Below are 27,942 nucleotides of genomic sequence, written 5' to 3' on the forward strand. Positions count from 1 at the left end.
AAAAAAAAAAAAAAAAAAGAAAGAAAGAAAGAAAATGAGTGGGCAGTGGAGAGTACCTAAAATACAAAGCTGTTGGATTCTAATTTTAATAAGTTACTTTGCTAATGAATGCACAAGAAATATTAAATAAAAATGAGCCTTCCATCCAGGTTGCTAACACAGACAATTGCTGTAAATCACCATCAGCACATTAAAACTTAACTTACATTCCCTGCCCACAAATTGAAGGTTATTTTCCTCCCTGCAGTCTGGCTCCTCACAAATTTATGACATGTTAAGTTCCAAGTGATTGTACGTAATAGCGGTGTTTAAAATGAATTTGCAGTATCCAGCCAGGTTTCTGCGAACAAAGTACCATCAATCTACATTGCTTTGAGATTCTGTTTTGTGAATGTGCCTGCTTGTGAGCATGTCTTTGTAATCCCAAGTGGATGCTTATGCACTTCTGTAGTCACTTGCAGATTTTTGCGTACTAGCCAAAAATTTAGTTTTCTAGTATCCATGCTCCCGGCTGAGGTTGAATCAAGGTGATAGTCTGCCTTTTCATTTCTGCTCTCGTACTTTAAAAAAAAAAAAAAAGCATTCTTCTCGTGGTCTATCTAGTGTCATGTTTTATGCATTCTCATGCTTTTTGGTGGTGGTGGTAACAACCTCACCACTAACCGGTTCCTGATTGTGACTCTGAAGTATTATCCAGCATTCCTAAGTGCAGGAAGGCCTGGTGGAGAAAGTGCATTCAATAAGCTTTTCTCAGGCTTAAGATAAGGAGCTGCCAGCCCCAAGTTCAATGGAAATGAATCAGAGATATATATTTAAATATATATTTGAAAGCCGGAGGCGTCTTTAAGCAGAAACAGGCACAGCACAAGTTCCGATGTCGATCAGCTCACTGAATGTTGTGACAGGGGCTCTAGGAACTGAACTCCAGTGTTCTCCTAAGTGCAATCCTGAATATCTTGAAAAACTATGTAGAACGTATCTACCCTGCACAATGAGACCTAACCATAGAGGGGTAACCAAAGCATACAGTGAATGTTTGAATTTTAAAAGCTGCTTTAGGAAGTGGCAAACATGATAAGTATATTTGACACTAAGGAGAGTATTTTGAGGGAAATGAATGGCAGTGTGATGTTCACTGCAGTACATTTTTAGAGAAATGTAAACATGCACCATGGTTTTCGATCAGCACACGTATTGGGTTGGAGTGGGGACTCAGACTGTTTTCGTCCGATGAAATGTCATTAGCAGTATTCCAAACCTTGGACAAGATAGCAAAGGATGTCTATTTTTAGGGTGAGCGTATTCTTTTTAAGCTCCCTTGTGGCTGAGAACACAAACAGTTCTAGCGCACAGTCTGCTGTCATGACTTTTCTGTCTTCTGTGGAATTTTTCAGATCTCATTTCCTTTGTCCCTCTGATATCAACAAGAATATTGTAATCGGAGCCGCAGAGAGCTAGCTGCATAGTGAACCCTATGACGACAGCAGGTACTTTTGCAGAGGTGTACGATGTTTTTCCTTGTGTGGCTGCAAGGTCAGGCAGTGGCAACTATTCCCAATTCTATGGTTTGAGAATCACTCAGATAGGCACCCAGTGGCTGTGACCCAAATCCAAATCAGAGAGCTCATGGCAGGAATAACAAAGACTCAAACTTCAGAGAAAGAACGGTGTTCTGTTTCACCGGCCCCAGCCACTACATTATAAGCAGCAGGAACCAAACCTGGTGAGCTTTACCGTAAATGAGACTGATCAATAGGAACATGCAATGCTCACAGTATCCCGGAGACAGCTGGTACATCTTCAGACATGGAGGATGGGGAGCAAGAAATAATACTCATTCACTAGCAGAGCTGGTCCACAGAAGGCACCGTGCTGAATGCAAACACTGCAGCTCACGCACACAGCCAACGCCTGACACTGGGTCCTCAAAAGGTGTGACTGGAACTGCTGCCAGAGCTGACTCTGAAAGCCCAAAGTAGCTGCCATCACACCTACATCCACCATCCCTGATTCTCCACATCACAACTTCTAGTTCTGAATTTGGATAAGAGCCGAAAAGATGTACCCAAACTGCAGTTGCAAAGGAGCCTGGGAAATGAATTTTAGCCTCTGCCTCAAAACTTTAGGAGGATTGATGGAAAGAGGATGGAAGGACAATACAAGTGCTTTCCCATCGTGCACAGCCTCTGTTAGGGGTTCCTTACAGCCAGATTTGCTTGTGTTTGCTCTGGTTCACAGGAATTGTTACTGGGATACTGAACCGCCCGGGCCCACCCACTGCCAATAATTGAGACAACTGAAGCCCGAGGGTGTGGATGCCTGGGCTTCTCAGGCTGCTGTACCTGCTCACTTACACCCACTTTCACTCTAAGAAACAGAGGGAAAGCGGGACTACACCCAGCGAAAGAAACCAATTTTAAATGAAATGCCAACCTTCAAGCGTTCGGACTCATCCGTGTTACCAAAACACGTACAACATCAAGACTCTAACGTTACCCATCCGTTGAACGGTCCAAGTACAATTACCTTTGCCCTACCTGCGTCTTGACAAGTGTTTGAAAAGCTCTGCTTCTTTGAAAAGTGTATGATGCAGAGGGCACTTTGTGCTGTTGATGTACAAGACATCTTCCATCGCCCCCTCTCCAGGAATCCGGAGCACAAAGGGTCGAGTATGTTGGGTTTTAATAGAGCTGCACACCTAATAATGCGTCTGCATTAACAAATGTTTGCCTGAGAGCATTGTGTTTCCCATTTTTCACGGTCAAGGCCTTGTCCTGTGAGTGGGAGGGGTTGAGGAAGGTACGGTAGGAGAACCTTCTGCCTGGTCGGCTTCCGCATCACCCCCGACCCCGGGACCGGAAGTAGTTGCTCCCAAATAATTAGTTCCCTTTTGGTGTGGTCCCAATCTTTAGAAAACTCTGGTTTTGCTTCCCAAACATTTGGGATTCAATAGTATTTCATTGGAAAGAGTTTCAATAGCAGAATGTGGCTTAATTATTTTAAATTTTTATTGTAGGCTGAGGTTTTCCATCTTTAAGGAGTTTTTGTCCTCTGTATTTGCCAATAAGTAAAATGATAGCAGATAGGTAGCTTCAAAATAAAAATCATAATTATCTCTGTTAAAACTGCAGTAAAAATTTTAGCCTAAGTACTTTCCCTACCTAGTTAGCTGGACTTTTCTAAACACATATTGAGACCAAAAAAAAAAAATGAGGAAAATCATGTGGTTATCTCATCATTGCATACAATTTTTATACTTTCATGTATCAGTTTAAAAATAAAGTAGAAATAGGAAAATAAAAACGGAAAGGTAAAAATAAAGTTAGGGGTATGGGATCCATTGTAGTTAGCCTTCTGGTTTCAATGTGAGTCATAGGCAAGCTCAAAAAGAAAGAAACCAAATACGCCATAGAATTAGGTCACCCATGGAGACAGAGGTGCTCTTTGGCAGGCTGCCGCCAAATATGACAGAAGTCTGGACTGGAGCATTGGCCTTCGCTGCTCCAAGCCAATAAACTCGTAGGACATTGTCCCTTCATTTCATGTCAGCTGCAAGAATCTGATCTTTCCGCCTGAGGTGAGAGTTTCTACTCCTACCTTGTCTTTCACCTGACTTTTGGGGGCTCGGCTCTTTTCTTTCCTCATCCTTTTTTATTTTACTCTTTCACATTAATTTTTAAATCTAGAGCATGGTGAATTTTCTATACCATTATTGAGGTATAATGTGCCTGCTCTTCTCTCTGTTTAAAATTTATATTCTGTAGAGGTAACTTCACGCATAAGGCGTGGTGAGTTTAATCGGTGTGCTAAACATTCCCTAGATGTGGTAGGTAAACTGGACTAGAATGGGATTGTGTCAAATGGAGAACGGGGAATATTTCTTCTCTCTGTGGTAGCTCTAGAACAATAGTTGCCAATGTTCTGAGGAGAAGTTTTACTTTTCACTAAAATTTTGCAGATCTCAGTACATTAGCTGATTGGAGATGGATGTTGATATCTGTTGTTTGGGAAAGCTACTAATTGCAAAGTGTTTATAGATGAATTTGCATCTGACCTAATACCTAATATGTGTGGAATGGATTTCGCTTGCAGCCTATTAGAGAGCCCTCTACACAGACTCCACGCCTGTCTGTGTTAAGCTGTGCCGGAGGCACAGATGAGGCAGCTCCTGGATCGTATTCAGCCTGGCAGCTGCCACCAGGTCTCCAGGACCAAGCTGGCAGCAGATCGATGGTGTGATGGGAGACACTGGTTCCCCAGTGCGCGGCATGCTTCTCTGACTTCTCAGTGATTTTTGAGATGCTGATTCATGCACACATTTTTTTCCAGTTGTACCAAACATATACAGCACATGTGCAAACCACATTTAAACAGAGAGGCAACACCATCCAATAATTATTTGAACAGGTGCTGATGGCTGGATTCTAAATCATTGAAAATAAGGCTGTTGAGTGCAAACACAGCCACAATAATAACAGAAGGGATTTTTACAGCAAGGAGACCTCTTTCCCTCTGCACTTGGTATGAAGCAAAATCAAACCTAGATACAAATGGTGTCCATTACTTCTTCATCTGAGATTCCTCTTAGCAAAAAGTAATAGCTTTTTTCCTAGTGTTCTGTCCTGCTGTCCTTTTCTCTTTGGCAGATTCTTCCATGGCATTTAATTTGAACCACTGTCTGACTCAATCATGTAACAGCCAGGCCAGAAACAAAAGGCAGAAATCTACAAAGCACGGGACTTTTAATTTGAGTGAATGATAACCAGATCAGTCCTGGCTCCTACGATCCCAGTGACCCCTCTAGGATTCAGTCCCTTGCCCTAGTCATTAGGGGTGTCCTTCTGAGGAGAGAACGAACTTTAATTTTAGTTGCTCGTTTTACAAATGTGCGGTTGGAGCAAACAGGGAATGAGTATGAGAGAGACTAAGTTTAGTGTAAAGATTGTGCAGATTGGGGAAAGGGCACTAAAATTTAGAGAGTTGATTGGGCCTGTGTTAACAAGTGCACTCTTTAGTGTCTTAAAACACCCAACACTTATCATGTAGGTTTCTGCAGGCCTGGAGCCCAGGAATGGCTTAGCTGAGTGGCTCTCATTTGGGGCCCAAATGAGACTGCAGAGACCATGTTGGCTGGAGCTGCTGTGAGCTGAGGTATGTAATGGGGTCTCAAGGATCAGGTTCTAGGCTCTGTCATGAGGCTTTTGGCTGGAGGCCTCAGCTCCTCACAGCAAAGGCTTCTGTTGACTGCTCATGACCGGGCTTTTCCTGGTGCAAGGGCTCGCAATGAAAGAGCCCAAGACAGAAACCATAGTCCTCCACAGCCTAATCGGAGAAGGAGGCTTGCATGATTTGTGCCACATTCTGCCGGCCACTCCGGAGGTAAATACCAACTCCGGGAGGCAGGATGGACTGGAGGCCATCTTGGAGGCAGCCTCCCGGTCCGAATGACCAGCTCCTCTAGAAACGGGGGGGTAGCTGGCTGCATCCTGTTTGAGTCTAATGCTTTGCCCAAAGACTGACTCTTGATCAAGTTACAAATAATGATTTATCCTATTTTGAAGACAATCTGTATACCTTCATATATTTCAGTAGAAGACATTTATAATCTGTAAACAGTAAGTACCTGAGTATAACATAGAAATTAAATTTCATGTTAACCCCCTTTTGAGCAGTTACTGACATATTTATATATGGCTCTAAGAGATATTTATTTTAAAACTTTACAGTATTCTAAATCTTGCTTTTTCCACTTAAAAATATATTGTGAATATCTTTTAATGTCATTATGTGAAATCCATTCTTTTTATTAGATACCTAATATTCCATGGAATGTAGCAAATAGAATAATGTTGTTAGAATGATCTAACCAGCTCCTACTATTGGATAGTTAAGTTTTTTTTTTCCTCTAGCTTTTGGATAAAATGAGAATCATTCATGTATATATGTTTTCATGCTCTTTAAAAATTCTTTAGGGTAAAGTTGCAGAAAGCAAATTCTTGAATGAAAGGATTTATGTATTAAAAGTTTACTAGATATTCTGAGCTCCCTGCTCATAATATTGCACCTAATTACACTCTTTCCACTGGTCACAAAAGTGCCAATAACACCTACCTTCTAGGGTGAGCATCATTTCACTTTAATAGCTTTGCTGTGACTTTAAGGAAGGCATGGTGCACTGGGCGGAAGAATTTAACCCCTCCCCACCAAAGAAACAGCAGGGGATCCTTTGAGGTCGATCCTTAGACTGTGCCACCGCCTCCAGAGTGCTACAGTGCAGATCCAGAGCCCAGCTTGGCTCCTCTGCCCCAGGCATGCACACCAGGACTGTGTCCAGCTCCTCGCCTCCTGAGATCAACTCTGAAGCCTCCACAGAGTCTTTCAGTTCCGCGGTGCAGGCAGTGATAGGTAGAAGTGAGGGTACGTGGATTGTAAAAAGCCGGCTTCTCACTTCGACCCAGCAGCCGGGTACCCATTTCCGGCCTTCCAGAAAAATCCTGCTGCTGCTTTGACGGATACCTCAGTCTCGGGATTCTTAAACAGTACACGCATTGTCTGGGAAGAGCAATGCTTCTTTATTGCCATTAGTGCATCAGCAGGTTAATATTTCACAGCAGTTGGAGAGACCAGGACTCTGAAAGAATAGAATTCATTCATTTGTGGACTTATTCAACAGTTAATAAATATTGACTACCTGCCAAGAGATAGGAGCTATAGGAGGTCCTAGGTACTGTGAAAATCAGGAGCAAAACTAGGCACAATCACAGAGCTTCCTGTCCAGTGAGGGAATGAGATAGACAGCAATCAGATACGTATTTACAAACTATAAATATGTCTAGGACATGAGCAATATTTCAACGAGTTAGGAAAACAGAGATCTAAAGAATGAGCCAGTAAGGGAGCTACTGAGAGAATCGTGGCAGACAGGAAAAATATTAATTAATAAAATGCACGCAAATTTCCTAAGGTAGAAAGGAGTTGGGCTATTGGTGAAACTGAAAAAGATCAGTGTGGCCACAGGGATTCTTCACAAAACATGGGGCCGGGAAAGCAGCCAGGTCATGTCTACATGTTTTGCTGGAAGGAGCAGTTTAAAAAAAAAAAGAATTTGTGATGTGGAAATGTTCAGAAGGGCAGGTAAGGAAGGTCAATGGGCTGCATGGGAGGAACCTCCCCAGGGCTCTCTCTACTGGGCAGTTTCTTGGCCCTCGTTGCCCGCTTGGACTACACGGGCTGAACACCATAGTGCTGGGTCCCATTACTGCATGCAAAGGCCATGCACCGCTCTGCCTCGCAGCCCCCTGGGAGGATTCGAGCAAAATCCACCCCGGCTTCAACTGAGTCAACAGGACAGGCCTGGTGCTCACAGCAAACCTCGATCCACATCCGCGTTACACTAAAAGGTTCCTTGTTGTAAAAAGCCCATGATGGCCTGCCTCCAAATGGCACTTAATTGACATAATATGGGTCACCTGTCTACATGGAATTCGCTGGCAGAGCTTCCAAACAACCTACTTTCCCTCCCATTTGCCTGTAGCTTTTGAACTTCTGAAATGCGTCACTGCTGCGCAGGTCTGGTTTGAGCCATTATTTAACAAAGAAGTGTATGGCTGGGAGCTGTGCTTCTGGCTTCAGGATTTGCCTAGTGGGTGCCCTTGCGGAATGAGAAGGAGGGGTTGGAGCCTTGGGAATAGGGTCAGGGCCTGTGGGTACTGCCCACCCGGCTGGTTGCTTCAACATTTGAAGGATATAAAACACAGAGTGTAACAGGGCTTGGTATGGGGCTTTAACCTCAGAGACTTTATAAAGACTCTGCGTGTGTGTGTGTGTGTGTGTGTGTGTGTGTGTGTGTGTGTGTGTGAGTGACCAACCACCTGAGTTTAAATCCTGGCACCAGCACTTACTATCTGGGGTCTCATGGGAATTCAGTGAACTTATCTGAGCTTGATTTCCCTCCTCTGTAGAATTGGGCATATCAATAGCCTCTCCTCTCCGGTTTTTGTTGGGATTAAAGGAATAGAAGCATGAAAAGACTTTTGTGTAAAGTCTCAGTACATGAGCAAATGAAGCTAATATTGTCAGGCACCAGTCTCAGTGCTTTGCTTGAATTAGATTATTTAATCTTCTTCACGAGGTCCCAGGATGCATGACTACCATTACCATCATCCCCACTTTCCACACGAGGAAATGGAGGCACCAAGTGCAGTAACTTGCCCCAAATCCCAATGGCCGTAAGTGCCAGAGCTGGGACTCAAACCGGGCCAGTCAGGATCTGAGCTTTGCCCCTCACCTTTCAACCACATATGAGTGTCAGCTTTTGCTGTTATCTCGAAAGGAAGAAGAAACGATGGGCGAGAATTAAACATTCCTATAGAAACACTGAAGAAATAAAACGACCAACACCCATATGACGACCATGCGGATCTACCTGTAGTCACTCCTGCTGTCTCTGTCCCTCTGTCTCCCCACCATTTGAAACTGGGTGGCAGACATCCTGATGCCTCACCTCTGAACATTTCAGTTGTCACAGCCCTTTCAAAACAGAGCCTTACTATTTATTATAGGTTCAGGGACCAGTAGCAATAGCGAGCTCCTACAGCTTTACCTAAATCTTTTTTTAATAAACATGTATATATTTTACTGAAAATTTAAACATATAGACAAATAGCATAAACATTAAATATAAATGCATATATCGATGTAAGCAAATACGTGCGTGTATTTTTAGTAAAAGAATATCACTAACTTTGTATTGCTAAATAATGAAATATATTTTCAGTTATTTGTACCTAAACCTTTGTTTTAGCTTTTCCTCAGTGATTTCCCATCTCAAGGGAACAACACACACAAAAACAGAACCATGATAGGGAGGTGATGCACAGGTTGCAGCACCCAGGTTCTGTGCAGTAATTAGGAAAGAGGACAGCACCAAAATTCCCTTGTACAACATTAGGACTGTGACCCCCACCCACCCCCTACCTCACCCTGCAACCCAGTGATTCCAGCGACTCATCCCATTCAGCAATCACTGGTTCCAGGTGGGCGGGAGAGCCTGTCACCTCTGCGGCTGCACAGTGAAGGCTGCGCAGAGCTCTTTCCCGTGGTATCCAACACCACTTCCAGGACAGATCTCTCAGGAGCTGAGTCCTGTGTGCTTTCCTTACTGCTGAGCTGCCTCACACAAACCGTAAGAAGTGCTCAGGGTGCAAGTCCCAAAATAGAACTGCATGATTGACACAATCTGATGAGGGGGAGAGATGCAGAGAGAGAGAGAGATGGGGGGCAGAGGGACACAGGGGGATCCTCCCTGCAGGGTGACCAGCTGGATTCTTTCTTCTAAGATGTGAGTCTATTATGAGGCCAGTGGCACCCCCTGGGGGGGCGACCATCATCTCTGTGCTCGATACTGTGCTGCAACCAGTGGTACTTCCCCTGTCCAGTGTGCGGTTCAAGGGCTTTCTGTATTTATTTGCTTCTCGCAGAAAGTACGTGATTTGTGATCATCTTCTGATTTTCGAGAAGGTGGTCATTCCACTTTGGCCCATGTGTATGCCTGTCAGCACTCTTAAACCACCTAGGGGCTGCCAGGTGTGCTTCAGAGAGGAGCGGTCAGGTGACATAAAACCGATACATCAGACTGAGGCAGAGTCGGAGAGAACTGCCATCTTGGCTCTCTCTCTTCGTTCATCTGAAAAAATCCCGATGAAGAAACAGTAACCGTAGCTCTAGCTTCCTTCATTCATCCCTGAATCTTCTCTGTGCATCTGCTGTGCTAACGGTGCCTGGGATTAGAATAAACACACGACTGTTTTGGCAAGAGGTTTGGTAAATCATCTGGAGAGTGAAATCCCCTGTAACACGATCTGGTCGCGCTGTGATGTCCACCGTTTTTATCTATTTAAAGCGTTAAATAGACCACATGAGTAATGTGCTTCAGGTGTTTATCTCTAATTAATTCATTCATTTGTAAGTGAAATACCTAATTAAAGCAGACTCAGGGAGTTCCTTTGAGGCCTGATCTGGTGGATCCTGTAATAGATATCTTTGCTGGTGACACACGTCAGTTGAGCCGACCCCATGGGTAAGTTGGCTTGTCAAATGTCAGCTGGAGAGTGCTTTGTGGTTATTGTTTTAAGTGGAATTCAGGCATGAACTGGTCTTTAAAATTGATCAGAGTCACTCGATTATTTACAGCTATGGGAGAAACCTGAGGATGATAAGATTGGGGTCTCTCTCAAGAAAATGGGGGAAAGGGCAAGACAGTACTGGCCCTAGTAGCATGCTTAATTGTCACCTACCCCAGCAGGAAGGGGCAAAGAGCCTGTCACTTCATGGCTGCTCACTTCAGGTTAACTTCAAGAGCATTTCTTTTGAATTGGGAGTTTGTTTTTGCCTTACCTCCTCAGAGAACTATGTAATCCGAAGTGTTAATCATTCTGCGTCAGCTAGTAAGAAACACTGGCCGTGTGCAGAGCTCAAGTGTATTAATCAGTTCAATGATCTGTTCTCTATTCTCCTTTTCAGCCCCTGCGTTCTTTTCTTAGAATAAGGGTGTCATCCTCGAAGCACAAGAATGACAACTTTTGGTCCAGAAAGTTCTATTTTATCATATTGCACCTCTGCTCCATTAGGAGGGGAAGAGATGCATCTGAGTATAATAATTCTGAAAGACTTTAATATAATGCGCTTTATTCCTTGTAAACTGCTACTGTGCCAGATAAAATGAGTAGAAGGAAGATCAGAAATGAGCTCACAAGACATGCAGGCTGCTCTAAGGTCCCAGGAAGTGTTTATTTGGTGTGTAGATGTTTTTTTATTTTATTTTTTAATTTATTTTTATTCGTTCATGTTTATAATAAATAGTGATGACATTTATCCTGGAGAGCTGGTACGTGTACATAGCACATCGTGGTTCTTTTTACATCCTCTTCCTTCTCTCGCCTTCTCCCCTTCCTCCATCTCTTGGTTGGAGGGGTTTAAAGAAACAGTAAGAAAGCAAATTACACTTGGGGCAAACGGAGATTTAAGAGGGGAAATGGGCAAATATGACACATAAGACATCATCTGTTCTCTCCTATAGTTAAAGACATTTTTTAAATTATAAATTTGAGGCCTTTTGTGTCTCCTTAAAAGGAAATTGTTGTTTCTAACATGTTTTTTAACAAAATGCTATTTGAGGGGGAAAGGTGGCCTTGCTCTGAATTAGCAGTTCGTCAGGAGCACATACTTAGCCTTGCCTACCTGTGTGAATTAGCAGTCACACTAGGAGAATTTAGGAAACGGAGGCCGAGCCCTTTGGCTAGGCAGAAATACCCTGCAGAATTTCCAGGGACTGATGGTTCTCCTGAGTCTGTGGCAGTAGGTGACAGGTAACAGTATTTGTTGTAAGATCAACAGATAGATGCTGTCATTTTCAGAGAGGGAGGCATTAGAAATGCAAAGGATACAATGAGAAGAGAAGGATTATGAAAGTTAACCTCCAAGGTAAGCTCCTGCAGAACAGGGCCTCTCCCTATGTGTCTCTTTGTTGTCCTCACCATGCCACACTGTGTACTACACACAGCAGGCACCGAGCGAGCCAGGGACTCTGCACTCAGGGCATGGAGCTGTGCGTCATTCTATCCACAAAGTCATTTTATTTCTGTGTCTAATTTCTTTTTATGGAGTAGTAGCTGACAGTGTCTAACCAAGGGCCCATTTTAGAAGGAAAGCTGTAGTTTAGATCTATTATTATTTTAGCCAGAAGAAAACACAGAGACCAACTAGGTGCTGGAACACGTCCGTTATGGGCCCCCCGGAGGTGCATGCAGTAGTTGAGAATGGTGCACTGTACAAAACGAGGGGAGAGAATCGGCACGCTGGCTTCCCACAAGGAGCTGTTTTGTGCTGTGTTAGTTCATATTCCGGCCTCTAGGATGCCAGTGTTAGAACACCTGACGTGCTGCGGTGTCTACACTGAAATAATTCTGGGGATTAAAAAAAAACAAAACATTGGAAATGAATCCAATTAAACGGTCTCTTAGGAAAAGAGGATTTGTAGCTAGAAGAGCTTCAGCAGTGGCTGGGGAGAGAGGAGCGAGCTGCCCACAGTGTGGAGGGTGGCTTGGAACTCCTTGGACCACGCTCAGGAGCAGGACGCAGTGTGACGAACAGCAGGCGTCAGGTAGTCAATAGTGTCCGGGTCCGGGCCATCTGCCATCTTTGAAACTTCCTCTCCTCAAACAGATTCGAGGAAGAGAGTTTTGTCCACTGGGGACTGAGCCATGGCGGATGCCAGCCAATGGTGAGACTCAGGGCTCCCTGCTGTAAGGACTAAGGAAGTAAAATCCGTACTGTTCCTCACCCACTGATGGAGATCCAATCTTTACAATTTTATTTATGTTTTCGTGACCCATAATGGACGCGGAGATCTGCTTTTATACACACATCTTGGGCATCTCGGGGCAAAGCCTGCTGACAGCCAGAGGGGAGGAGGAAAGCCATGCCCTGGGGACTCTCGCCGAGACTTCAGTAGCCCCTAAGCATGGGAGCACATCTTCACACAGTCCTCACTTACAATCTGTTTCTGGAATTTCCCCCATCATAGGAGAAACAGCCCCCAAACACTGGAGTCAAAGCACCCAGCAGTGACCACACTTCTCTGTACAATCCAGACATTGTCAGAAAGAAGGGTGGGGAAGAAACAATTTTTCCATAGCTGTACTTGCTGAGCCCTGGGAGGAAAGAAAGCAGGAGAAAAGTGCATCCCATTTATCAGGAGGCAGTGGCGTGACTGGCTGCCTTCCTGCGGCAGTCGCCTCTCTAATCTTTCTGTGACATGCAATGTCCTCTGGGGGATTAGAGCCAGAACCTTTGCCTGGTGCCGACTTTATTAGAATCGTGTCTTTTCTATCTCTTAACATCCAGCAGACGGAATCATCCAGCGCACACCAAATTTCCTCTGATTAAACGTACTTAGGATTAATCAAAGATTAATTAGATTTGCTGTTCACTGAAAGCAAGAATGAGGCTTTAAAGAAATATATATACCACTTAGCTATTTAGTTGTGATTATTTCAATCACAAAAAAAAAAAATCAAAACTTTGGATTATGTCCTTGCTAATCATCAGATACACTGTGTTAAAAACTAACAAACTCTGCCCCATCTCCGCAAAAGGGAAGAAGACAGAAGCTATGGAATAATAAGACAGAAGCCATGGGACAACACAGCAAGGTAGAAATGACCCCCAGAGCATTTTGATTCAACAGGGACAAAGATAACAGCACAGGCTGTGACCCAGGAGCTTTGGCCCTGTTGCCAACATTCTGTGCACCTTAGTGAAGTGCTGCGTTGTAAGGGACAGCTGTTGGGTTATTTTGCTTCTGAGTTGTTTTTATGTTGACCTAAGTCTCAACCAGGAGCAGTTCTCAAGACTATAAAGTCAATCTTTTTTCTCTTTCATTCAATAAAGAGGGGTGGGTTTTTTTAGTTTCATCTTTATCAGGTGAGATAACAGGTTGATTCTAAATGTATTTTCTAAAAGCCAAAGGGCAGTCTCTCAAAAGACCTAAATAAATAAATCTGCTAACATATAAAAGACAAAAATAAGACAGCTTTTACTTGGAAACCAGCTATAGGAGCAGAACGAAAGGAGAATGCTATTACTTAGGCACACAAACTGACTTGAATCTGTTCCTAACATCTTCTTATGAAAGGGTCAAAAAACAAAATATTGCTTTTGAGAAAGTGTTATATATCTTTGTCAAAGAACTAGAAGCTGGAAAGGTTTTTGTAATTCAGCTAGGATTAAAAAGCACATTCATTTAAATTCTGTTGATTCCATTTGTTTTATTTCAGAGTGACTGGAATGATGTTTAATTTTACTCATACCTATTCTTTGTAGATAATGCAAGTGACGACAAGGCAATAATATGAACTCAGGTTTGTAAGAGCAGTGTTTAAGGTATTAGAAGAATAATTCATTTCTCAACAGCTTTTGAAATACAGTAGCTCTTTTCATGTAATTAGTGAACATGTGTAACAAAAAACATTCTTTCTAGCAGAGCCCTAAAGAATGGTCCTGTTACAAACTCTGCTCACTTACTGAGTGACCCTCAGAACTTAAAATCATGTTGCGGATAAGTTAACATTTATCCATAAAATAGTTTTTAAGTTAGATGCTTTAAATTTATCTTTTTCTTTCTACTTAGTTTAATGATTAAAGCTTAGCAGTGTAGCCAGTCTCACCTCTGGGTACCTGGTAGGTTCTTAGATCATGAATGCAAGGTAGATTTACAAACGAGCTGAGTTTCTGCTGCTTGAGTTTTTATTTGATTATTATCCTGCCCTAGGAATGGATATGGTCTGATGACTGGGTAAAGATAGTGAGCACGGCACGATCAGTGTCTCTTGAGCATTATATGGAGCTGCCTAAAATCATCTTTTGAACTGCGTTGCCGAAACTCTGGAATAAATTCATTGAACACATTTTTTGTTGAACACCTCTTATCAGTATTCATCAGGTTCTAGGTATTTGTACACAAAACAGATATAGCTCCTATCTCGGCCATACAGTCTATCTGGGGAGACAGGAGCTAAAATTGACACAGTCTTAGATCCTACTTTTCTCATCGCTGAGACAAAATACCCAACACCCAAAGGTAAGGGAGGAAAGGTCTATTTGTCTCACAGTTTGGAAAGGTTTCAGTCTATAGTCATGTGGCTCCAAGGCAGATTGGCATGGCTGAGGACATGGCCGAGGAGAAACAGTCCTTGACAGAGCAGACAGGAGGCAGCGAGGCAGCAGCAGCAAGCCTCCCTTTCCCTTTTATCCCATCCAGACTACAAGCCCTTTTGGGGGATGCCACCCTCCCCCAGGGTGGGCTTTCACACCATCCACACTCAGAGCTATGCTAAACCAATTAGTGGGCTAATCCAGTACCACAATCCAGTAGCCTTAATCCCAGTGTCACACACTGAGGTCCAGCTGCCTCCCAGAAGCCCCACCTCTGAGAATGTGAGGCTTTTCGGGAACGACTAGATACAAGCCATAAAACAAATTGGGTATACAATTACAAGCTGTGATAGAGAAGCGCTGCAAAGGGCAGGGCCAGGATGCAAGGAGATAGTTTGGAAGGAATTACCTTTGATAAAATTTGTAAATGAAAGATGAACACCAGAGGCTTTGAGCTCTTAGAGTAATGTCTCATGAATGGTTCTGAATTTCCTTTTGATCTGTGTAGGTGGTGGAGATAATAAGAATGTCCCAACCCCAAATTTTACCTGTGTCACTGCCCACATCAATCTTGCTCAACCAGGATATCATGAATTTCTGTAGGTCTAACACACAGCCATCCCTGGGGCTATGGAAACACCAAAAATGAGCTGTATAGGAGGATTTGAGTTCTTCGGGGAGAGGGAGGGATGTGCATTTATACCTTTCATTAGTATTAGAGTAATCTTTGTGCTGCCTTGGACTTTGCCAAGAACTAGCTGTATTCTTTTGGATGAGTGATCTAACCTCTTTGAAACTAGTCATTTCTCTTCTAAAATGATGGAATTAAGTTGCGAGAATCTTTGAAGTCCTTTTAGATTCAAAGTCCTAAAAGGTTGATTGGTATAATGAAAAAAAAGTACACTCTGAAACCGAATTGCAAGAGTTCAGTTCCCAGCTCTGTCACCTAGTAGATATGCAACTAAATTTTCTAACCACTCTGTGCCTCTATTTCCAAAACCTAGTTGTAAGATGGGGGATAATATTGGTGCCCACCATAAAGTGTTATGAAAAATCCATTCAGTACATTACTTAAAGTAGTGCCTGCCTTGCTACTGTTCCTATCCCTGAAAATCGTCATATCCCCCAAGGACTGGATTCCAAAGGGACAAAATGCACAAGTTAATACATAAATAGAATGTAAGGTGTAATAAAAAATATGGTAAGTATTAAAAAGTTTTTAAATGTATTACCTTATCGATGCATTGCTTTTAATGCCTCTCAGAATACTCCCCCTTTGTTTAGACATACGTATCCCATCCTTCTGGCCATTTTCTGAAACACTTTGAGAAGTCCTCTTTCTTGAGTGTCTTTACTTGCGCTGTCCTGGCTTCCTCGGTTCAAAATATTGACTTTTCATAGTCATCTTGATTTGAGGGAAGAGTGAGAAGTTGCACTGTGCCAGGTGTGTGGATAAGCCAGATGAATACACAACATAGTGTTTATTATTCGACAGAAATTGCTCTAAACATTTTTTCAGTGAGGTGTGGTCAAAGAATACAATGAAAGTTTAAATTAAAATTTCATTACAGGAAAAGACACACTGCTGTAAATCTCTCTCAAAATAGTGCCCCTTGCTTCAAATGTACTATGCTATTATTTTTACCACTTTCTGCCACAGCTCTGGAAGTTGTCTTTCAAGTCTGTTTGCACTCTCCTGGCCACCTCGATGCCCTGAATCAAGTCAAAATATTGACCTTTCGTGATCATTTTTTCCTTTGGGGAAGAGCCAGAAGTTACATGGCACCAGATCTGGTAAATCAGGAGGATGAGGGCACACTGTAATGCTTTTATTTATTTATTTGTTTGTTTGTTTGTTTGTTTTTTGGTACCGGGGATTGAACTCGAATTTTTTTTTTCTTTTTCTTTTTTTTGGTACTGGGGATGTAATGCTTTTATTTGACAGAAATTGTCATAAACATTTGTCAAATGAGATGTGATCAAATAATATGGTGAATGTTTAAATAAAACTGTATTACAGCAAAAGACACTTTGCTATTATTTTCCCTCAGGATACTCCCCTCACATCAAACACACTGTCCCAAGGTCTTGGCAATGAGTCTTTTCCTGTAATAAGTTCTTTTAAGTTTAATCATTCTCCGAACTCTTTGGTCACCCATTGTAATGTGTGGAACTGAAGCATTCACATGTCCACAGTTCCTACTGAATCTCCAGATGTTTTTATTGCTAGAACAAGGGCCACTCCATAAATGCTTTGTCTCATGCCAGCGGGGGCCTCTTCCTTAGGGTTCAGGCAGGTAATTAAACCCCTGCACACTGGTACCCACAGGATATTAAACCAGGGCTTACTTCCTATTGCTTTTACACCTGCAGCCAGGACAATAAAGCAGCAAAAATAAATGCCATTACCAGAGAGGCTGAAGGTGGGTGCTTCTAATGCAATGAGTTTTTGTTCTTTTTAAAGTAATATAATGAGACCTCATATATTAATCTTGGGGAGGATTTTTCAAATCATGAAAATTTTATTGAAACAAAAGTATAAGCTCCAACTTCCGCTGGCTGCTGCAAAAATTCTGCTTTAATGAAGCTCATACAAACTTGCAATAATCAGCAAGTTTCTCTGTTTCTTAGTGTACCTAACTAAATCTCTAAATTACAACCATTTTTTGTACTATTTTCTTTAGCATTTTCAGCATCGACGGTGCCGATTGAACTTCATATACTATGACAAATTGATATGAAATATGTAATTAACAGTAAATTAATGAGAATTTATTGTATGTCTTTGTGTATAATCATATGACAGCCGAGTAAGTTAAATTATAAAACTTCAGCTTTTTCCTGCCCACTGCATGGATTTTGGGGTGTCTGAAATAGTTTAGGAAGTTATGCTTCTGTAGAAAGAGAGAACTGCTTTTTCTGTGACGAACTAGGACAGGATGATAGGAAAGGAGCTGTGAATCTTATCAAGTGAAAAATGTAGCCCTTTGGGCCAGGGCAAAAGCAAAGCAAAAAAAAAAAAAATTTTTTTTTCATGAAATTAGATGTACTTAGAGAAAACCTAATTCCCTGAAATTTTTCTGAGGAGCAGAGCTGTTTCTTCCAAATGTTGCTTGCTGTGGATGGCTGCCCTTCTGGCAGAGAAGACCCCAGGCAGTTTGACCAGCAGACCTCCCTCACCCTGACCCCACAGGTCATGGGACCACGCCACTCCCCTTAGAAAAGAAGAGGCCACTCTCTGCCAATGTCCACTAGTCCTGCTCTGTCCCTAGCTTAGGGCTTGCCTCTCCAGAGCCCCCTCCTCACCTTCAACTCCTCCTCCCTCTCCACCAACTTCAGAAGGAGCTCAGTTTTCCTCAAGAGTAAGAAACAAAATAGTCTTTATGTGGGGCTCTGTTTAAGAAATAAGGAACAACTGCTTATAAAAGCCCCTTTCATTCTGCTCACTGGTATGCACTTCCTGAGCAGTGGGGGTGTGGGGCTTCCGTAGAGCCCAGTCACAGGCTGCAACTACTTATTTCCAAGGCTGTGGGACAGGGCTGCTCGGGCTGTGGTGTAGACACTGTGCAGAGCTGACTCTGGAAAACCCGCTAGCTCCCTCTCTAAACAGGCCAGCAGACGGTTGTCAGCAGGACAGTGCTTTCTGGCAAATAACTTTCTTTATAATTTCCCTTGGATGGGGTGGTTTTATTTTTTTTCACACAGTACCCTTATTTGAAAATAACAACCAAGCAGAGAAAATCATAGGCATTAAGTAGGAAATGGTTGGGACCCGTCTGAGATTTCTTTCTGTTGTTGGCATGGTGGTACCATGGTTAAGAGTGTGTCCTGTTTCCAGTGGAAACCTTCAGGTGGATCAGGAATGGGAGAGTTCTCCACCTTTCTCCTTGAGTCTTGATACAGGGCAGCCCAAGCTGCCAGAAAATTTGAAATTTGAATCTGAACTGTGGAAGGAAGGCATTTCTTTCAAAACTGTGAAATTAAATGGTGACTTTTACTTTCCCCCACATGCACTTACATTTTCCCATGCTGTGTATATTTGATTTAAAATTAAATGAAAAGACTTTTGTTTGGCCAACTAAATGGATTTCATACAACTTTAGCACCTTAAACTGGGAAACCACAACCATCTGCCAGGATTATTATGGTAAGGGCTTCGCTTTATTATATTTAAGTTTTTTATAGTGAAGTACACACGGACTGCATATGAGTGTAGGATAAAAATGGAACACAGCCCTTGCTCGTGGCAGGACCAGCAGCCAGATTCCCAACTCCGGCTCGAATCTTCTCTCTCAGCTCAGCAGGTATGAGGCAAAGCTGGCCACGCAGGTCAGCAAGAATGGGCAACAAATATCGAAAGGATTGTCTGCTCCAAATACCTAAATTTGCACCCCCACCCCCTCCTTCATTCTGTAATTATACATTCATTATCCTTTCTGGGTGTCTCTGTTGACAGGCACATGCCTCTTGGTCATTCACATCTTACTATGGGTTAACTCTTTTTGAGTTGGTGTCAGAGATCAAATCAGAGAATTTGGATTCCTACCCAAGGTTCGCTTTCCACTCCTGTGATCTCAAATAAGCCAGTAAGTTCCTTTGAACCCCAGTTCCCTGATGTGAAACTAGGAATGATTACACCTGCCTAGACATGGTAGAATGGCCATCAAGTCAAAATGACATCATGCACATGGAGGAAACCTATCAGCTTATGAAGTACTATTTCAATACCAGTCATCATCACTGTTAATCATTGTAGTGGAGATAAATGGTTCAAATCATGTTTTTGAATACATTCCAGTTAAGATCAATTAGCAGATGGAGAAGAAGCTTAGAGGGAGCAGTAATTTTGAAATCCAATACATTTAAGATCAGGCCTGTGCGTGTTAGCTCAGCAGGATGTTTTGGCATCTGACGGCACCACAGGTCAGAGCAGAGAATGAAGAGGGAAGAAATGGGTCGGGGTGGGAACAAGCTCCCCCTCTGAGTCCCACAAAGGAACCCAGAGTAGAAACAGCCCCTCCCGGCATGGCTTGTGGTGAAGGAAAACTCTGTCCCTGAGATTCACTTTGAATTATCAGATGACTCCTGAGGAAAGCAGAGTCCTGGGGATATAGCAAGGCTCTGTCAGTGGTGTGAAGCAGCTGAAGGTTAGGCTGATCCTGCTTAGCTTTCAGAGTATGTGAGGCCTGGATCTACTTCCAACCGCACCGCATCTCTTCTGTCCATCATCCTAAGGGCTGGCGGCAGTTGTTAAGCTTGTACCAAGCACTGTGTATTAACTGTTCTATGCTTACAAGGAGCACTACTTCAGTATTCCCATTTTACAGCCGACAACACTGAGACTGCATGTTCCAGGAATGTGGCCCATTAGCATGAGGCATGGGGTCCAGTAGTAGCGTGAGTAGTCAACTGGGTAGATCTTGGGCTTCCTTAGTGTACTTCCTCCCAGTCAATGTCTTAGCCATTGTAGAGCATCACAATGCTCTCAGAAGTGGTTGGTCTGAAAATCAGAGGACACCCCCTTCTTCGGAGCCTGCTGCCCAAATTTTCTTGTACAAGATTTGACTTGGGAGCTTGAAATGTACTTGGAGAGATGAGCGTGATATCAGGCCAAAAAGATCTCCAAGGAAAAGATGAGTTGTGTCCCTGTTTCATTTTTCTAAGCAGAACAAAGATCTGAGAAGTATAGGCGTCTAGGAATCTTGGCATGGTTAAATGTCCTTTTGTCTTCAAAAGTGTCCATTTTCCTTAAGAAGTGATATTTAGTGGCTTCTCAGTCTGATCTTGTTATTTTCCTGAAATCATCAGTGTGACATTAAGTTTGCTTCTAACACCCACTTTCACAGTGGCACATTGAGGTTTCTTTAGAAAGGAGCCATAAAGAGCAAAGAAAAGTAGCGGGTTTTAGACTTTACCTTTTAAAAACACTTCCTCTCCTCCCTTCTAAACTAGCCATAGAAATTACAGGCTAAGATAGCTTCGTAGATAGCAAAAGGTTTTTATCTGCCTCTAAAATGAGCTTTGGACTCAATTTCTCAGGGATGAGGATGTAAGGGGTTGGAATACATTGTCCAGTCCGCCATGACCACTGACACCCAAGAATGTAGTTCGCAGACAGGCAGATTCTGTCGTCTTAATCGAAAGGAGCAGCTAAACATACTTGAGGTAGTTCCTTTACCCAGTTGATTGGTGAAATTAAGAGTTTTCCCTTCTTCAGGGGCTGTGCTTATCTTCTTTTTTGCTTTCCTGACCTTTAGTTTGGTCAGATGGTTCCATTTAAGTGGAAGCCAAGGAGCAACAACAAGATAAATAGTTCTGTTTGATACCGAATTCCTGTTACTCACCCATAGCTGATGTCATTTGACACGACAGTCCCTAGGCTTCGTCACTCTGCTCCCTTTCCCCAATTTGCATCTTCTGAAATTCTTCAAATTCAGGCGCGATCCCTTAAGTGGGGTTCTATAGTTCGATGAAGGACCAACTGCTGTGGCGAACATTCTACACCTGAAGTCAGGGAGGTCTCATTCATCCGCCCCTGGCTCAAACTGCGAGGCTAACTTTCCAAGTCAGCTCCATCACATGGCCAGGGATCTCCTACCCATCCATTCATGTCTAAAGCTGGGGGAAGGTATCTTCATTTTCTGCTTCTCTCGTCAACTCTTGCCATATATTATTTAAACCAGGCTCATCGGTCTTTCTCAGTGTTCCTTGAAACATTTTGTTGGCCTTTAAGAACGACTTGAAGGATCGCACACTGGTGTTCCGAGGGAGTACCATGAGCTACATGTCATTACATCTCTATATTTCACTCTAGCACCACAGACCGAGCTTTTCTTTCTCTATGGAAAAGGGTGTCTGGGTGTCCCTCCCGCATGCTCCAACAGTGCCCTGGGCTTTCTTCTGTCTTGGCACAAGCACAACCACATTGAATTAGCTTGTCTCTGGGTTCATCTTTGTCTTTTCTTTCTGTAGAATGCAAACTCTTCAGACAGAACTGTGTCCTTTTCCCTGTTCTGTCCTGGCTCCTAGCAATGCCTGAAACTTGAAGTAGGTGAGCCTGAAATCTCAATTATATTGAGCTGGAAAGGGGAGGAACCTGGATTCGGGAGAGGAGAACCCAATTCAGCTTTCTAGGAGCTGCACACTGGGTGCCAGGCATGGAGCAAAGGGAAGATAGGACATTATGTCTACCCAGAATTTCCAGAACAATCAAGGAGCCTCAGTGACTGTGATGTGTGTTTGAGCTGGAGGGAACCTGGCCAGGCAGCACATCGTGGCAGAGATGAAGTGAGATGTTTAATCCCCTTTCTCAAATAACAGGCTGTCACACAAATATTTGTCTTCTGGTCTGAATATCCCAAATCAGTGGCCCCCATAAATTTCATTAGCACTCATTGTTAAGTCAAAAAGGAAACACATACACAAAATATGTTTTAACCTGAAATAATTCTGTTGATATTTGAGTTGCTTTCAGTGGGACATTTGCATTAAACCACAAGATATCTCCATCTCCAAGTACAAACCCCCTTTTCCCCACCCACCCCCCAGCCAACAAACAAGGAAACAAAACCCAAAACCCACAACTCAGCTTCAGATAAGTTTGGAAGAAATGAGGATCTAAATATTTACATACGGGGCAAGAAATGAATCACAAAACTATGAAAAGAGCCCATCTAAGTGTTTAGGAAGAACAATCCAGTTATGTGAAGGAAGGCTGAAGGCTTTCAGAATGAAGTCTTTTGGTGATCTTTGCAAAGGGTGAGAAGAGAAGATCAGCCAATTTCCTTGTGCATTTATAATCTTGAGGGTAAGGTTATCCTGACCCCGAAACGCCCTCCAAAGCCCTACTCTGGTTTGGGCCTTTTCCCAGCCTTCGTACCATTGCAGTACCTGGTGTGAATGGAATCATAGTCTGTTGTAAACGGTATATGTCTTTGTTCTCACCAGAAATTGTAGGGATTTCAATAGGCTTTTATTAAATATCCTGTCCTGTCATTTGGGTAGATGTGAAGCTCAGGAATAGCAAGTATTAGAAATGGGAAGGGGATGTGGGCATGGGGAGTACAGGGAGGAGTGGTGTGGAGAGGAGGAAGTAAACAGGATCAAGAGGTTGTGTACACATACCAACTCCCTGCAAAGAGTGTACTTACTATGTGTTGTAAACATATACTAATAAAAAAGAAAAAAGTCAGTAAAGAGAATAAGAAATATTGTAGAGCAAGGGGTATTACTGACATTAAGGTTTTTAGGACCGCATTATAGAACTGAGGTTAACAGATGATGTCATAATGTTAATGTATGCGTGCACGAGACCTCGGTAAAATGAACCAGGCTCATCGCTTGATCGGGAGTCACCACAGGGACAAGCCCAGGAAGGCACCTGGCTGAGCTCCAGGGCTGATTATCACTGCTTTCCAGCTCATTGAAAGAGCGGCTACCGTGGAGCCATGGGTGGCCTCAGGTCACCCGATTCCCATCTACCCCCAGTGATGGCTGCAGTTCAGACCTGTGTGACTGGCTGAGCGTTTACAGAAGACACACGAGACACTGAGGATGCTGGGAAGCCAGAGGGGCTAAGCAGCCTTTCAGGATGCCGGGCTCTGGAAAACCAGTAGCGATCAATCACAGACTCCTCTACAGCTCCAGCAGTATTTGCTGCTCCAAGGCAAAAAGATAAAAAAAAGGACACCAGGCAGTCAGTGGTCATAAATATGAGCCTTATATACCTAAATCCGAAAGGGATGGAGCGCCATTGGGTGGAGTTGGTGAATATACAAGGTGTTAAACCTAAAAGCGATAGGAACCTCTTCCTACTCAGGGTTTGATTTTCAGGGAAATATTCTCAAGGGTGAAATAATAGTGAATCTATTTACCAGAGGAAATCCCTTGCTCCCTCGGTCCTTGGTAGAGTGGAAAACACAAAGAGGCTATGAAGCTGGCGCTGTGAAAGAAAGCTGGCGACAGTTGTGATGTAGGCTGCTCTGGGGCCAGTTTGACAGAAAGGAAAATTTGACTGAAGACGCAGTGCCTCTGGAAAGCTATCAGCCAGAAGAGCATGCAGCATTCTAATTTTAAATTCACTAGGAGGAACGCATCTGTCTAGAAGTTCAGGATGCGGTACTGTACAGAGCAGCAGCTGCTGCCCCCTCCCTGTGAAGTGACTGTTCATCTTTGTCTCAGCATGTACGACACAGTGAAGAGCTCACAGCCAAGTGAACGACGCTCTGACCGGGCATGAATTGGTTCTCTGATCCTTGGGCGCATGCTGCCTTTGGTACATTCGGTATGTAATCACCGTACAGATTTGGCTGGAACACCCTTATTCTTTCAGCAGAGTCAGCTTTGCTTATCCTGCTGCGTCCTGCCCTGTTCTTTGGTGATAAGGGGACATAGTGACCGTGAGCCTAATTCGTAGCCAGTATGAGCGAAATGATTCCGGATGTGCACTCTATCCTTGGCCCTACTTGAGAAGGGAATCAGTCATTTTCCCAGGGAAGACTTTGCCAGAAAGGGGTTTCTTTTTTCCTGAGGTTTTTCTAGTGCAAGAACTAGTTCTCAGGGACAGGAGTATCAGCTTCCTTCACCGTCTCTGACTGTGATAGGGTCACCTGATTTCTCTGTTGTTTCTTCAACTGCAAATCTGTTTTTGTTTTGCCTCAGAGGTGTTTCCCCCAAACAGGGAAAATACAATATGAGTCCTTGACGGTAACCTTTCACTGTTATGCCTTATCCGTCCGTACTCTTGGCCTGCATGAACTAGAAAACCAGCACAGAATTGTCATGTAAAGTTAGCATCAAATCCCCTAACCTGTAGGTACAAGCAATGTTCACAAAGACCAAATAGGAAACTATTTTAAAATTTAATTCTAGTAAGCTTTTTTTTAAGAAAAGAAAAAATAAATAAATTCCAGAGTGCCAGATTTCAAGGCCCATCTACAAATGGGCAACAGAAACAAACAGGAATGAATGACACTTGGACAGAGGAATTACGTGCATCCCACTCATTGATTTGTTTACACATACTACAACTAGTTATTAGAATAGTCATCTGTTGCTTCCTTCTACCATGAGCCAGGCCCAATTCTAGCCACCAGCACTTGTACCATAGGCCAAACAGACTACTGTTCTGTTTTCATGAAGCTTCTATACTTGTGGGAAGTATGGGCAATTAAAACAAAGAAAAAATACATGTCAGGGAGGGGATAAGAGCCACAAAAGATCACAAAATAGGATGAGAACTGCAAGGAGGAAGGGTACTCTCTTACACAAAAAGGCCAGGGCAGCCACTGAGTTGATGTTTGATTAGACATCTGCCTAAAAATAAGGGAGTGAGCTAGAAGGCATATCCCAGACTGAGGAGGTGCAAAGGCCCTGCGACTGCAGCATACTGGCCATGTTCGAGGGACACCAAAGTGACATAGGTGTGCCGGAGAACACAAGAAGGGATGAGCAGAAGAGGAGTCAGAGGGATGCTCGTGTACTTTAGCCTGCTGCACTGGAGGGCCGCTTAAAGTACTTGTAGTTTTGCTCTGAGTGAGGAGTGAAGCATCCGGGGATTACGAGCAGAGTGCTGACATCATTCTGACACAGCATTTTAAAAAAGAACCCACTGGTTGCCATATAAAGTGTACACTGAAAGAGGTGAGGGCAACATCAGGGAGGACAGGATGCTATTAAAATGTTCAAGCCGGAAATAGAGGTGGCTAGGCCTGGTCTCAGACTTTTTCCAAGTGTGTATCCCTTTGTTGAGTTTCAATTTTTGAGTATGAGCTGAAACTTACCTGTGCTGAGAGAGTCCCTGGCACACGGAGAGGAATACACCCCTGTGAGGTCTCTTGAACAAATGGCAAAAAGAACTAGAAAGGAAGCAGCAGACGTCTGTCTACCTCAGTCTCTCATTTGGCAGAGGGGGATCTGTAGCTCAGGGAGGAGACGATCTGTCCACAGTTGTTGAGCAAAGCCTAAACTGCAGTGCAGACTTCCAACCCCAGGACAAGCTCTTCCTCCTCCTGAACATCAGGTCGGGACCTCGGGGTGCTGGGACTTTGCACATCCTTAGAGTAGCTCTACTGTTTCCACACCCTTCTGTCTTTCCCTTTTAGTTCCCATCACAAGACTCCACATTTATAAAAAGGAAATGTCCTCTAAAAAGTTCCCTGGAGAGCCACACACAATTATCTGTTCCTCCCTGCACATAACATTAAGGCTGTTCTATTGATGCACAGAGATCTGCTTAGCAAATATTATGCACACACTAATCAGGCAGCCTTTGTAGTCAAATTCGCTGGCTTTTTACAGATTTGGTAAAACGATGCGGGAAGTTAAGGTGGGAAAATCCAGGCCAGTTCTTTTCATCTCCGTGCATCAGAATATGACACCATTGCATGGTGATCACTCCTGGGAGGCAAGAAGACAGGGAGTAAGTAGGATATTATCTTCCTTTCACTGACCTCACCCTTCTGTTATTGGCCATACATTCTTCTCTAGTGTTGTCCATACATTTGTAGGGGGAGAAAAGACAATTTAGTGAGGAACCTGCACCTAGTTACTGCTCCCAGGAGGAAATAGGTGTTTCAAGATGTCAAGAAATTCTGCAAACGGAAAATGTAGACCTGACCAGGTGTCCTAAACCTGGGTGTAAGCCCTCAGTTCAGACACTCTGCTATAGTTATGATCTCTGAGGCAATTCGTGTATGTAATCATTTGCACCCTCATTTTTTTGGTCTGGGAAATAAGAGCTGTGGTTCAGCGGTTTCAGATGTCTCACAGTTAACCCGTTTGACCCTTGTTTAGGGGTCCAGGGCCTAAATTTGCGGAGAGGCTTTTTTCTAGCTTGCTCACACCTAGAAAAATCTTCACGCCCAATGCTGGAGAAAATCTTCTCTCGTGAGCCCACAGGAACCACCAATATGGGACCAAACTTGTTCAATAAAAATGCAGCGTCACTCTGGGTTTTGTACTTTGGGACGAACTCTAGAAAACTGCATCCTAAGTGATTAAAAGTGCATTGAATCAGTGGCTGTAAAAGATACTCTTGTTTTGGATAGATGGTCCATCAAGATAGCTTGTAGGGTCTGTGAAACTTGGATTCAAGTACTTTCATCGACTCTGTGGTCTAGGAAGCAAGGTCAGACAGGACCGCTGCCTGGGCTTTCTCACCACTGCTCTTGGTACCTGGGGACCTCGTTCTATGAAGGTAGCTGTGGGAAGGAAGGAAGTGAGCAGAACAGGTGGTTAAACAGCTCCTAAAATAGAGTCCGCAATTGTGGTGGCCTCAGATCTACATCTACCCGAGAGTCAAACCCTCCTGCTACATCCCTAAAAAGGCGTGAATGTAAATACATGACTAGTACGTATTAACTACCCCTTACCCTGAATGTCCAGAATCCCTGGGACCAGAAGTGTGTTAGAATTTAAATTTTCTTTTTCTTTTAGATTTTAGAATATTGGGGGGAGGGTCTCGGGTATGGGACCCAATTCCAACATAAAATTCACTTATGTTTTATATACATAGTGTGAATATAACGTTATATATTATTTTTAGCCTGCCTCGGGTTTTTGTTTGTTTTTATTGGTGTATATTAGTAATACAGAATGAGATTCATTTGGTGTATTGGCACATACCATAACGTATTTCAATTATTTTTATCTCCTTTATACTCCTCTCCCTTTTCTCTCCTCTCCTCCTAATGTCCTTCTCCATTTCTGGAAGCCTACCTGCTAGTTTCCTATCATCTCTCATTTTATTTATATATTCATTCATTTATTTATAGATTGCTCATATTAAGAGAAAACATGCAATATTTAACTTTCTGAGCCTGGCTTATTTCGTTTAACATGATGGTCTCTGTCTCCATCCATTTTCCTGAAGATACCATGATTTTATTCCTCTTTATGGCTGAATAAGATTCCACGGTGCATGTATACCACATTTTCTTTGTCCATTTGTCTGTTGAAAGGCATCAAGGCCACTTCCACAGCTCAGCCATTGCGAATTCCATCTCTAAACATGGGTGTGCAGGTGTCACTGTGGTGTGCTGTCTATGATGAGGCTGTGTTCTGAGTGTCCCATGAGGTTGAATGTGGAATTTTCCACTTTCAACATCCTCTTAGAGTTGAAAAATGTCAGATTCGGGAGCCTTTCCGATTTCCAGATTAGGAATGTTCAACCTGTTTCTGTTAGATCAACTTCTAGACCCAAAGTTAACATTTGAAGTAAATTTCTTTCAC

At 43.1% G+C, this 27,942-nt stretch overlaps 1 protein-coding gene across 4 annotated transcripts in view; it reads left to right on the plus strand.

The window, feature by feature from the left end:
• Gng2 (G protein subunit gamma 2) overlaps positions 1-27,942 on the plus strand; it is a 105,504-nt gene that overhangs the window by 46,943 nt on the left and 30,619 nt on the right. Inside the window, exon 1 of one of the 4 annotated variants that reach the window (XM_010632558.3) lies at positions 23,912-23,995. The exons of the other annotated variants lie outside the window; for them this stretch is intronic. Within the exon in view, the coding sequence (XP_010630860.1) occupies positions 23,947-23,995 (49 nt within the window). The 5' untranslated portion in view covers positions 23,912-23,946. Of the gene's footprint in view, positions 1-23,911; positions 23,996-27,942 lie in introns of those variants that run through there. 4 annotated transcript variants of the gene reach the window in all.

The sequence above is a fragment of the Fukomys damarensis genome, unplaced genomic scaffold, assembly GCF_012274545.1.
Source record: "Fukomys damarensis isolate Sample0158 unplaced genomic scaffold, DMR_v1.0_HiC HiC_scaffold_17, whole genome shotgun sequence".
In the NCBI taxonomy this organism is placed as follows: domain Eukaryota; kingdom Metazoa; phylum Chordata; class Mammalia; order Rodentia; family Bathyergidae; genus Fukomys; species Fukomys damarensis.